Source organism: Mesitornis unicolor, unplaced genomic scaffold (genome assembly GCF_000695765.1).
Source record: "Mesitornis unicolor isolate BGI_N332 unplaced genomic scaffold, ASM69576v1 scaffold17640, whole genome shotgun sequence".
Classification (NCBI taxonomy): Eukaryota; Metazoa; Chordata; class Aves; order Mesitornithiformes; family Mesitornithidae; genus Mesitornis; species Mesitornis unicolor.
This window is the reverse complement of record NW_010156575.1, coordinates 1-13,695: the sequence shown is the minus strand read 5'-3', so window position 1 is coordinate 13,695 and position 13,695 is coordinate 1. Positions and strand designations below refer to the sequence as shown.

General features: G+C 38.7%; 1 protein-coding gene across 1 annotated transcript in view; it reads right to left on the bottom strand.

Moving 5' to 3' along the window:
• The window catches only part of LOC104547907 (pseudouridine-5'-monophosphatase-like), a 34,567-nt gene extending 28,093 nt beyond the window's left edge, over window positions 1–6,474 (bottom strand). The window contains exons 1-2 of the mRNA XM_010193778.1: window positions 6,453–6,474; window positions 3,344–3,573 (exon numbers count right to left, since the gene is read on the bottom strand). Of these exons, the coding sequence (XP_010192080.1) occupies window positions 3,344–3,573; window positions 6,453–6,474 (252 nt within the window). The remainder of the gene's footprint in view (window positions 1–3,343; window positions 3,574–6,452) is intronic.
• Window positions 6,475–13,695: the final 7,221 nt, after the last annotated feature.

Below are 13,695 nucleotides of genomic sequence, written 5' to 3'. Positions count from 1 at the left end.
CATTCCTGACTTGTTACATTCAATACTTTTTCATGTCTTGTGTAACCAAGTCCCCCATCTCATTCAGTAATGGGCTCACATGTTCCCTAGTCTTCCTTTTGTCTACTACATACTTGGGAAACCCTTCTTGTTGTCTTTAACATCTCTTGGCATATATCACTGAATCACAGATTATCAGGAGTTGGAAGGGACCTCGAAAGATGATCTAGTCCAACCCCCCTGCTAGAGCAGGATCACCTAGACTAGGTCACACAGGATATATAGCCAAATTTACCAGATTTCACAGTAGTGTCATCAATAAAACTTTGATTTTGCCTCTCCAGCACATTTTAAAGGTTTTCTTAAAAGGAATTTGACATTCCTTAAAAGGAATTCCCATTGTAAAAAACTGGAACATGGTAAAATGCTGAGTAGCTAATTTGAGAGAAACGTGAAACAACTTATTTCCAAATTATGATCAAAAAAAGAAAGGAAAAACAAACAAAAAAACAAACTTTGAATCTAAATAAAATGTATGGAAAAGAACAGAGTGTTTTGAACACTGTGGCCTGAACTTTCTACAATATTCAAGCATACATTATTTCTACACATGAACAGTTCCAGATGGTTTTCATACCTGTTATATCCGTGTATTTGAGAGCAGAATTTGGCATATTTAAAAATGAATAAATCAATCTGAATTTCAGTAGTAGACTAAATTTCTTGTATTTAATCTGCAGATCACATTTTTATTAACTGATTCAATTAATTACTCATATGACAGTACAATGCTACTAGTGTTGGAAGTTCATACGAAACTTCATGCATCACAAGATAGTAAGACATAGGCTGAATTTGCAGGGTGGATCCTGTTTGAAATTCTTGTACTGTGGTTTCATCATTATGCTTATTAATTTCCTAGTTAACCAAAGACTGCAAATGAAAAGATCAACATTTAAGAAATTCCCATACAGACAATTATGACATCCTTCAATGATAGCAAAGAAGACATCATACTCATTTTTATATCATTTTAAAACTGCCTGCTTGTAGAAGTATGCTTGCACAGCAACAGTCACAGGCTAGTATGCCACTACAGCTAAATTATGGATTTGGCCTACTATAGCTACATTGCATTTTTCACTTGGAGCAACAGTGAAGTTTTGAAGCAAACCTGACAGTTCTCAGTCGCCACTAAGTAGTTCTGGTGTGTACTAGGTTGCTTTAGCAGGATGCCAAAGTGGAAGTCCTCTCCAGGTGCATATCAAGCAATCTCCAGTGCTTAAGTGGACATAAAGCTCAAAAGTACTGTATGCAGCCTTCAGCCAAGGATCAGAGTAAATGTAATCCAACAGAAAACATTCAAATCACATAAAGCATAGATGTATGGACCTAAGCACCAAATAGACATTGCTCTAATAATCTGTTTTTTTCTTGAGTCCAATTACTTGCTTATGCAGACATTGCCTAAGCCTCCTGATACTTTGCTGCAAACTTGCATGTTACTGATTTTCAACATGAAATCCAAGCCTGTAGCCCTATTAGTTCACCACCTAGGACTAAACACTGCAGATGCCATCACCACACTGCAATTGGTCATGAACATTTCAGTTAGTTTTGCATGTACTGTTCTGACTTTCTTTTTCTTGCAAGTTCTGTGCTTGTGCTAAATTTCTCCACTTTGACTTTCACAGACGTAACAAAAAAAAGTTCAGCTGAATTACTGGCACTAAAGGAACTCTGAATGCTGTTAAACCTCCTATAAAGGAATCACCAAGAACCCACTTTGGTGGTTCCACTAAGATCCCACATTGCCAACCGCTTTTAACATTTTCCAAGTTCAAACTGTTTACCTTTTATAGGTTCAAACTGTTTACATTATAAATAAAACTTTTAATTGGTTGTTTGGTGTCACTGATCCTTAATTTAGCCCAAGGAGACTTGCAGATCTTTAGCTGCTCTCTTCCCGCCTTGGAGGAGGGACATGACAGGCTGCTTCTCAACATTTGCTCTCAATTAACATTCTTGAAATTCATAACTACTTCACTCTAAGGTGAGATATACAGCCTTGCTGCTCAGATTCTTCAGCATTTGGAACATTTCATACAGACTCACAGAATCATTAAGGTTGGAAAAGACCTCTAAGATCAAGTCCAATCATCAACCCAATGCCATCAAGCCCACTGAATGCATACGAGGCCTACTCGCACAAGTACCTAACAGGTCCAAACAACCACCATCTGTATGAACATGATCATGAACATTGGTGTATCTTTGCTGAATATCTAATTTTCCAAATAAGGTTGATGCACATACACAGAATGTCAAGGGAACTCGCAACAGAGAGAGAAAAAATAATCAAAAAACCAAAACTAACCAAAAACCAAAACCAGTTTGGTTAACATTGTTCATAGTATGCCACATTGCACTAAACTTATTTCATTTTGTATTCCCAGGTAATGCAAATATCATTTAGACTCAGAGTGAGAACTTGAAGTATGAAAGGCTGAAGAATCTTAGCTAATCATTCTGTATGTATTTGTGTAACCATTTTTTTCCTCAGTAATTCTACTGAGGAAACAGTAATCACAGTCTAATCCGTCTAAAGTTGTTCCGTAAAAATTAGTATGTAATACATTTTTCTGCAGTATTGAAACTCCAAAACTTCAGCTTATGTTCCACTCAAGACAGACACGGAGTGAGAAAAAATATTTTAAGGAGAAAGGCAATTTTGTTTAAAATAAAAGCAAAGACATTATTTTAACTAACTCTCAATTTATCTTTCAAATATTCTCCCTACAGATTTCTATTTAAGAATCAAGTTTGGAAAGTTATATATAAGAAAATATACACCTCTACTATTTGAGAAAGATTGCTCAAACTGATCAGTTTTAAATCAGAAAACAAGAATTATGGTCTCAGAGATTTAGAATGCAAGAGGAAAGACATGGCTTAGGAAAAATATATGCCCTCTTTACAAAGAAGTATCTTTAATGTTTAGACATTTAAGAGGTAAATCAGCCATGAATGTATGAAAAATAAACTGATCTATGTTTAAATAACTGTTTCAAACTTTGAGTAGTGAAGTTAAGCTTGCAGATTTATGCATAGAGCAGAAAATCATTACACTTTCCTATTACTGCACACTACCATGTAGTAAATCAGAGCAATCTGCATTACAAACATTTTATGTATTGCTTCAATAGCATAAACATCTTTGAAAACAGATGTTGCTGATTTTTATCATGGTTACATTAAATCCTCATCTAAGTATTTATCCCATTTAAAAAAAAATAAAAATCCAAATATAGCCCAAACAGAATACTCCTAAGTTTTCATTTAATTTGTTTCCTCCCCTTCTTACCTTCTCTGGAGGTGCAGGAGGGTGAAATCTCTTTGCACAAACTAGAAATGCATCAGGCTGTGGCTTGCCACACTTTACCTCGGGGTCATCTCCCAACACAATATGGTGAAAAAGACCAAAGAAGTCTTTGTGTCTGGCTGTTTTCATCTGAAATGTCACTTCAGCTGAGCTGGTGGCAACAGCTATGGGTATGTTGTGTTTGTGTAAATGACGGATCAGCTTATCAACCCCTGCAAGACAAATATATACATTTTAATTTTATATATATGCAGGTATATGTATTAATATTTATTCTTATTATACATTTAGCAGCATTTAAAAAGTGTTGTCCTACTGACTATAACAACCTATTTCAATCATTTAGTGTAGAAGACAATACTTGCTATATCTGAAATATTCCTTTTCCACAAAAAAAATCATGGAACATTCCACAAGGTATATACTTGTTCTGCTATCAAATGATGCTTTTCTCAAAATATGCCAAAAATAGGTTCAATCACTGCATAAATTCACCCAATAGAAGCTCATTAAGCAAAGTCCCCAACGTTATGTATGTTTATCATCTCAAATTCTCTGTGAGAGAAAAGCACACAGAGGAACATTTTCTTTTATGCATAGTTATGCTCCTGAAAAAAAAAAAATATATATATATATATATACTCTTTTCACTGAATAGTACAGTTTTAATTTCTGAAGCAGGTATCCAACTGGCTTAAGCCAGCCCCTAAGAGAGCTCAGTTTCTCTCTGTTGCAATTACTAAAGCAAGTAATGCTGAGCAGAGCAGGGGAGCTGTCAGTCACAGCTGTTAATACCAGAGCTTTATCTATTGATGCTATGAACGCAGAGTAACACCTCAAGCCTAATGGTAGAAACTTCAATTCAATCCAGGAATCCAGGATTCTAGGGAAGGCTAATGCAGGGAAGAGTGAAAACACAGCAGTTTGTGTAAGAGAGAAACATACTTCATTATTCGGTGCAAGTTTTGAGTTCCCTATGCAGAGGTTTCAATGCTTCCTCACTGCAGCATTTCAAATGCTGGATACCTCTCCCAGACGAAACAATTAACAGTGTCTAATGGAGAAGGATGCCCAGTCTTTACTAGTTCACAGGAGAAAATATTTTCATATCTGTAAAATCATTTCAGCACTGCATGAAGCCAAACTGTACTGGACGAAGGATATTAGTTTCAGGTGGATAAGCCTCCAGTTGACTTCCGGCTCTTGGAACCAACCTAAGCACAATTCTTTGTTTTCATCTTCCAACCATATGAATTCTCATCCTACTTTTCATGCCTGGCTATACTAAAGTAACCTTATTCCCTTCCTCCTGATTCACTGTCATACTTCTCTCTGGTCCCTGCTCCATCAAAACACTCCTGCTTCTCATGTCTGTTTAATTCTTTCTTTTGCCATCCCAGCATTTCTGATCTGCATATCCCCTGTGATCCAGCCTTTCTGCTCCATTTTGACAATTCTATGAACAACAATCTTACCTGCAATATGTTTTCTCCAAGTATAGGCTAATGCCCAACTGTGAGAAGTTATAATTACTACTGATAAGAAAGTGTGTAGAGTAGTAAGTGCGTGCATTAAGGAACCCATTTATTTCAAAATATGACCTGTAGATGTGGCCCTCCACATATTTCTCCTCTATTATCCAGAATCTTATCAACCAATTAATAACTAACATTTCCAGCTCCATGCTCATATTTGAAGGCGGCCTTTAAACTATAAATACTTGCATTTCTGTGATGCCAGATTTCTAACTGAACATAAATAACAAGTGTTATTCCTCCTACGAAGTCAATGCATCATCCATTTAAAAGCCTTCTTATGGCCCTTAATTGGTGACACTAATAACAAGCAAGTGCACTTTTTCCCAAATCATGGTACTCTGTCCTCTCATTGAAATATGATGCTAAATACAAGTTAACTTTTTATTCCAGATACCGATTCTGTCTTCATTCTGAAACATGTGAAGTAAGTCTATAATAAATTAATGGAAGTACTCTTAATGTAAGGCAGTAGTCTAAATGTCTCTTTTTTAAAAATAAAATGCATTCATTCAGAGGAATTTATCCTAAATAATCTGCAACATTTAGAAAGGCTAGCATACCATGTGTGTACTAATATAAAGAAGTCTAAAGATTACATAGTCTTCTATTCTCTGAGGCTGTGCTCTTTTCAAATAGCTGATTTTCTTCAGTCCCACTGCATCACAGCTTCAGTTCATCTGTCACAGGGTATGTTTCTTCTACATTTCTATAGGAGGTAGCCAGCCACAGAAAAGCACTGTTGCAGAAAGGTTATATCTTGAGTGTTCTCTCTTATATTCCCTCAGCACATGTCATGATTTCAGTGTGTAAATGTGTGCGTGTGTTTACTTTCTCTTTTTGCCTTCCCTTGCTAAGAGAGAGCTAAAATGCAGCTGTCCCTAATAGCTCCAGAGAGTAAAGATTTACATTTAACATTTACTTTTTACATTTACATTTAAGAGAAAATGCTCTTTCATAAAAACATACCATTTAAAAAATGACTATTTGTGTATGTGTAAACATGGCAAGATAGATTAGAAAAAAAATACAAGGGGAAAATCAACTGTGTGGAAAAAAAATAAATTGCATATGGAAGAACAGCTAGCATAACTTAACAAGCTCAAGACTGTAGCAGTTGAGAAATATTTTCATATCAGGTTTGTTTTTTCTTTGTAAAACTTATAGATCAACAAAATTCATTTTTGTTTGCATCAATTACCACCAGTAGAGCTTTAGAAACTTTGCCACCACATCAAATTACTGACACAATTATTGTATTAATTCAGCATATAATTCTTCATTAGGAAAATAATATCTTTCTTAGTATCTTTCTTTTGCTTTTTTTACAGAAAACATCAACAGAAGGAGAAGTGGGGAACTGCTTTAAAGATCTGTAAGAAATCTGTTCTAGCATATACTTTGTCATTATATCCCCTATAGCTGCACAGATTTTTCAATCAAATGCAGACTTCAGTTACATCAAAAACAACCAACTAAAACCTCAATGGCTATGAAGAAGTGTGGTGAAAATCCCTGTAAACTTGTTAACTAACTTCTAACTTACATGTAGCTACCATGCAAGGGACTAAGGTCCATCGATCACAGTGAGGACCTATCTGCCAGGCTTCTTGGGACCATCCTCCAGACCTCCTACTGAAAGCTCAGTCACATCCAGCAAGTTCTTTTTGTTCTTTTTTTTTTTAATTCTAGCATCTTTGACTAAAAAAGAAAAAAAAAAAAATAGGATTTCTGTTTTTTCAGAGTAAGGATACACTCCTAATGTGCCACATATGCAGTAACAGTAGGCATTACAACACAAATTCTTGACGTAATTATAAAAAAAAAAAATCAGGAATAAATATCCCACATTGCTATGTTTTATTTTCAAATGCGTTCTTTCATTTCAAATAATCAAAAAGGTAAACACTGTTTCTTTCCTCTATTTAAATGTTAAGTTTTAGAATAAACACAGAAGCTTACTGTCACCAGTGTCTATTGGAAAAAAAACAGGTGAAAAGAAATGTAAGCTGAATTTAGTTACAGAAGCTGAAAAAATGAAGGATCAACTTTAAATGTCAGCATCTTTAAAACCCAATTAATCACAAATGTCAATGAAGTTAACAACTGTGGGAAATGAAAAAAGAAATTTAACTAAACCAACAGAAAGGAGTTATTTCTTCTGAGACCACAGACACATTATAAAGGAAGAGATCAGCACTTTTGTTCTGAAAGCTGCACAAAAACATGTGGTTTTTTATTTAGACATATCTTTTTAAAGGAAGTATTATTTCTCCATTAGACTCCCTATGTGGTGTTTCTTCTCTTTAGATTCAGCTGAAACCATGGTGACTAATACATTGGATCAACTGACGAACTAAAATTAAGACTTATACCGAACAACAAAACCCTTGGGCTAACTGTCACATTTTCCTTTTCATTGACTAATACAAACATCTACAGCGAGAGTTCAGGAAACCAAATAATGCTACGCTAAAATGATATAACAACAGTCCCCATCTAATTATTTATATGCTATTACAACACTGTTTTCTACATGATTTTTTTTTCAGTTATCACATTTTATAATCAAATGGCATTATTCATTATGAATTAAAAATTAACAAGACATAAATCCTTAGAGCTAATTCAAATTGATGGAAAACAAACAGAATCTTTAGTTTTCTTTTAGCTTTATACAAACATGAGCTTGGTGTTATACAGAATACTTCAGAACAGTGAACACCACACAAATTTTTGCTACATTTTATTCTATATACTTTCAAAATTTCATGCCATCCCTTTTCCCGTGTTTGTCTACCACTGAACAGAACACTGTTCCTTATTTATATAATTTCTGGAACTCCAGATTCAGACCTATTTCTTGTGAAATGCCTCCAGACAAATAAGAAGATCATGTAAAGCTCTTCTACTTTTTCCTAATACAAATCTCCAAACAAACCTTTGTCTTACAAAGCATTTTTTACTTTTTTCCTAAAGTGAGGTTTCTATGAACACGTTACAGTAGACTATAAGAATGCTTTTCAAGATAGAAAAGAAAGTGATCTCCATCATAAATGGGGCAAACATACGAGACAGAGAAGAGGATTATTCATGGCACTTCAGCACTGAACCATAATTTCAGTTTCGTCTGTTCACCAGTTGAATGATTTCTGGTGTTCACATTTCTGCTTGCATTTGATTCATTTGAAGGCGTAACTACACCGTCATACAGACAATGACACACTAAGCTCTTCCAGTACCTTAACCTGAAAATCCACTGTTTGATGGTCTTAGCAGCATGGACAAACTTCTACATTGTTATTGCTTCAGGAATACCCCTGGCTTGCGTACTGTCAGCACAGAGTGCAGGAACAAGGTCACACAAATGCCCAGGCCTACGCAGACTTTTCACAGGCTCACAGCCTTTTCTAATGTCTGTTTCAATCCTAAAAAGATGAACATGAGCTATGTGAGAAAAAGCCCTTAAAAATGAACAGAACTCCCCAAGGCCTTCTCTTAAGCAAAAGCATACACTGTAAATGGAACCACAAGAAGTCAGTATTCTAAAATTTACAAGGTGATTTTTATAGAAGTTAAGTTTCAAAATTACATTACAGGAGCTCCTACCTGCCTGAAAAGGCCTCTAACAAACAAACCATCATATACATTAAGACTTTATATTCTTCCACATAAGTGTTCTCCTTATTCAAACAACTACAGTATCAGAGAAATAGTATAACTTAGTATTATTTTGTTCAAGATAGAAAGTAATTTAAAAAAACAAAACAAAACAAAACAAGCAAAACACCATAAATACAGTGAATTCCTTATACTAATTAAATGCAAGCATCAAGCAGCAAATGAAATCAGGCTATATTGTGGAGTTTCTGCAGATTCTGCCTGTTCATTTTCAGATTCAAGTGAAAGTTCAAGCTAAACAATTACAGAAAGCTAAAGGCTACACATACAGAAATTATAAAAGTCTCAGATAGAATTATTACTTTGTGTCTTCCTTTTCATAGCTGACTTTTTAGAAAGCACACAGGTATGAACTCTTAAAAAACCCAAAATTACAAATGGTTATTTTAAAACTGACATGAAGATGACTTGCTATGCCCAAAAGCTTCTCCATAGTTTAGTTAGTTTAATGAAAACCTTCTCTCACATTGGCCTCAAATCATTATCATTATATTAACAGCATTACTACTATCCACAATTGCTGTGTGTCCTTTGAGACAGTTTTGGGAACTACAGACATACTTTCTGAAAAATTGAGTAATTTAGGACATTTTACTTACTAAATTGTCTTATCCCTCTCCCTAGCTAGTTACTGGTTATTTGACTACTTATCCAGTTAAATTCCTGTGTTATTCTTGTTTTCTGTCTGTTTTTTGTGATAAGAATATGCAAGGAGAGAAGGGGAGGGGGTGTTGCTCTCTATATTAAGGACCAGCTAGAGTCCATGGAGCTCCACCTGGGGCAGGGTGAGGAGCGGACAGAGAGCTTATGGGTCAGGGTTAAAGGGAAGGCAGAGGAAGGAGACATCATAGTGGGGGTGTGCTACAGGCCGCCTGATCAGGAAGACCGAGTGGATGAGACCCTCTATAAACAAATAACAGCAGCTTCACCTTCACAAGCCCTGGTCCTCATGGAGGATTTCAATTACCCTGACATCTGTTGAAAGGACAACACAGTGGGGCATCAACGATAAAAGAGGTTCCTCAAATGCATAGGAGACAACTTCCTCCTCCAAGTGGTAGAGGAGCCCACAAGAAGAAGTGCCATGCTGGACCTTGTCCTCACCAACAAGGAGAGGCTGGTGAGCAATGTGAAGCTCAAGAGCAGCCTTGGCTGCAGTGACCACGAAATGGTGAAATTCAAGATCCTTAGGTCATCAAAAAGGTCATGCAGCAAGCTCACCACTCTGGACTTCAGGAAAGCAAACTTTAGTCTCTTCAGGGATATGCTAAGCAAGGTGTCGTAGGACACAGACCTGGAGGGAAAAGGGGCCCGAGAGAGGTGGTTGATATTCAAGGACTATCTCCTTTGAGTTCAGGAGCAGTGCGTCCCTAGAAGGAGAAAGCAAGGCAAAAATGCCAAAAGGCCTGTATGCATGAACAAGGAGCTCCTGGACTTGGGCACAAAAGGAAAATCTATAGAAAGTGGAAGCAAGGACAGGTTAGCAGGGAGGATTATAAAGAAGGTGCCCGAAAAGCCAGGGATCAGGTTAGGAAAGCTAGGGTGCAGCTGGAATTAAATCTACCCAGGGACATGAAGAGGAACAAGAAGACTTTCTATAGGTACATCAGTGATAAAAGAAAGGCTAGGGAAGAAGTGAGCCCTCTCCAGAAGGAAGATGGAGAACTGGTCACAAGGGACACGGAAGAAGGCTGAGGTGCTGAATGACTTCTTTGCCTCAGTCTTCACTGGCAAGGGCTCTAGATACACTGCCCAAGTCACAGAAGGCAAAGGTAGGGACTGGGAGAAGGAAGATCCGCTCACTGTAAATGAAAACCAGGTTCAAGACCACCTAAAGAACCTGAAGGTACACAAGTTCATGGGACTTTATGACATCCATCTGTGGGTCCTGAAAGAACTGGCGGATGAAGTTGCCAAACCGCTATCCATCATATTTGAAAGGTTGTGGCAGTCTGGTGAAGATCCTGAAGACTGGAAAAGGAGGAATATAACCCTCATTTTCAAAAAGGGGAAAAAGGAAGACCCAGGAAACTATCAGCCAGTCAGTCTCACTTCTGTGCCTGGCAAGATCATGGAACAGATCATCCTGAAGGCTCTACTAAAGCACAGGGGGAACAAGGATGCAGTGATTGTTGGTAACCAACATGGCTTCACCAGGGGCAAATCGTGCCTCACCAATTTGGTGATCTTTTATGATGGAGTTTCAGCTTTTGTGGATAAGGGAAGAGCAACTGACATCATCTACCTGGACTTATGAGAAGCATTCGACACTGTCCCACATGACATACTGGTCGGGAAACTGGAGAAGTGTAGATTTGATGGATGGACCACTTGGTGGATAAGGAATTGGTTAGAAGGTTGCACTCAGAGAGTTGCGGCTAATGGCTCAATGTCCAAATGGAGACCAGTGACGAGTGGTGTCCCCCAGGGATCAGTATTGGGACCAGTACTGTTTAATATCTTTGTCAGTGACATGTACAGTGGAATCAAATACACCCTCAGCAAGTCTGCAGATGACACCAAGCTGTGTGGTGCAGTTGACATGCTGGAAGGAAGGGATGCCATCCAGAGGGACATGGACAGGCTGGAGAGGTGGGCCCATGCCAACCTCATGAAGTTCAACAAGGACTAGTGCAAGGTCCTGCACCTGAGTAAGGACAATCCCAAGCACAAATACAGGCTGGGCAGAGAATGGCTCAAGAGCAGTCCCGAGGAGAAGGACTTGCATGTGTCGGTCAACAAAAAACTCAACATGAGCCGGCAATGTGTGCTTGCAGCCCAGAAGGCCAACTGCATCCTGGGCTGCATCAAAACAAGTGTGACCAGTAGAGCAAGGTGATTCTGACACTCTGCCCCAGTTCTGGGGCCTCCAGTATAAGAAGGACATTGAGCTGTTGAAGTGGGTCCAGAGGAAGGCCACAAAGATGATCAGAGGGCTGGAGCACCTCCCCTATGAGGACTGGCTGAAAGAGTTGGGGCTGTTCAGCCTGGAGAAGAGAAGACTCCGAGGGGACCTTATTGTGGCCTTCCAGTTCCAGAAGGGGTCCTACAGGAAAGCTGGGGAGGGACTTTTTACAAGGGCAAGTAGGGATAGAACGAGGAATGGTTTTAAACTAGAAGAGGGTAGTTTTAGACTAGATATTAGGAAGAAATTCTTTACTGTGAAGGTGGTGAGATAAGAGAACAGGTTGCCTGGGGAAGTCTTGGATGCCCCCTCCCTGGAAGTGTTCAAGGCCAGGTTGGACAGGGCTTTGGGCAACCTGGTCTAGTGGGAGGTGTTCCTGCCCATGGCAGGGGGGTTGGACTGGATGATCTTTTAATGTCCTTTCCAACCCAAACCATTCTATGATTCAACGATAACTCAATGCAAGGGCTCAAATGCTGAAAAAAATAAATTCATATATTTCATAGCATCATCCAAGGAGGGTCATAGCTTTTACCCACCTTCTACCCACAGTTCATGAGAAACAGATTGTGTGTGTAAGGAATGAAATATTTCAATTACACCAGCCTCCACATTCTCTTTTCATCCAGGAATGATGATCTTTAAAGTCCCTTCCAACCTAAACCATTCTATGATGCTATGATAATTTGGTCTCCAGATAATTTTACTTGTTGAAAAGATACTCATTCTCCTTACTTCAATAAGTTATACAGGCCACTCTCAACTGATAATTTAATCATGAGCACTATTAGTCACACTTATTTTATTTTCAGCTATAATTATAAGCCAAAGGAATTATTCTCTCCCTAAACTTCTTTACAAGAAATGGGCTTCTTTGAAAAATGAGGTGTGGGACTAAAACATGCCACAAAGTTCTTCTTAATCAAGAAAAAACCCTGTATTTCATGGGCAACCAAATATTTTTCCTATTTATATTCTACTGTATATACACATGCTTGAGTTTACATAGACGTCTCTTTTTTGAATCTGAGCTACTTTCTCTCTTCCAAAAATATTTATTTTTCTTTTCCCTTTTGTATCACAGTTGCCTAGTCTGTTAATCTAGCACCTCTTTTACCCTGTTTCCATTTTTCATCACTGGTATTTGGGTATGTTTCCTTTCTCTGTCACTGCTATGCTTTTGGAACTCATCCACACTACGTAGCCCGTGCTTATATACTTGGTATAATACTTGATAAGTCTTGTAGCTGAGATGCAGTATATTCTGCAGAAGAAACAACATGGCTATAGGCTTTTTTAGAGAATAATGTCTTGATTAACAGACTTATGTCCTGTGAACTGAAGTTTTTGTTAGAAAAATTATACTTGTCATCAAATGCTTTTTTTCACATAGCTCACACACAAATTATGAGCCCAAATACAACTTCACACTCTTTTTGGAGACTTTCAGCCCTCTCTCTAAGAAGATCTTCATATATATCTATCACAGTGTTGCTCCTCACTCACCACCACGCAGATACAGTTAGCTTTCTACCCTGTATTGGGTTTTCTGTGAGGGGGTTTTTGGTTGTTTCTTTGGTAACAGAGGAAGAGCTATGGAGATGGCCCTTTAAGAAGCTACCTGAAAAGCTCCCCTTTTGCCTTTGTCAGACCCACCTCTGACCAAGGCCAAGCCAATCAGCGCCCCTGCGAATTCATTTATTTAGTGGGGTGCAGGGCATGCCTCGCTCTTTCTCTGGCTCCGGCCCTGACCAGCGCGGCCCCAGGTGCGGGTGGGGCGGCCCTGGCCTTGCCTGGCTGGGCTTGACCGGCCCTGACCGCAACTTAAGCTTAAGCCCCGCTGCAGCTTTCATCCTGGGTGGGGCGGGGGAAATTTAAGAGAGAGAGACGGGATTTTCATAACTATCAGAAGAGACCTGCAGCGGAGAAAGGAGTGGGGCCCGAGGAGAACAGCTCTGAAGAACACTAAGGTCGGTTTGAAGGAAAGAAAGGAAAGGAAAGGGAGGAGGAGGACGCAGAACCCAGGTTTCCCGTTTTGCAACCCGTGGCGAGAGCCGGGTCGACTGGTCGTGTGTGAGGGAACTGTGACCATGGGCCCAGACTGGAGTTTTGTGGACTTGGGCTGAAGCAGTTTTGTGTGTGAGGGAAACTGCAGCTGTGGGCAGACCCATATTCGACTTCGGAGGATTTTTTTTCCCCTATGGAAAGGGGGC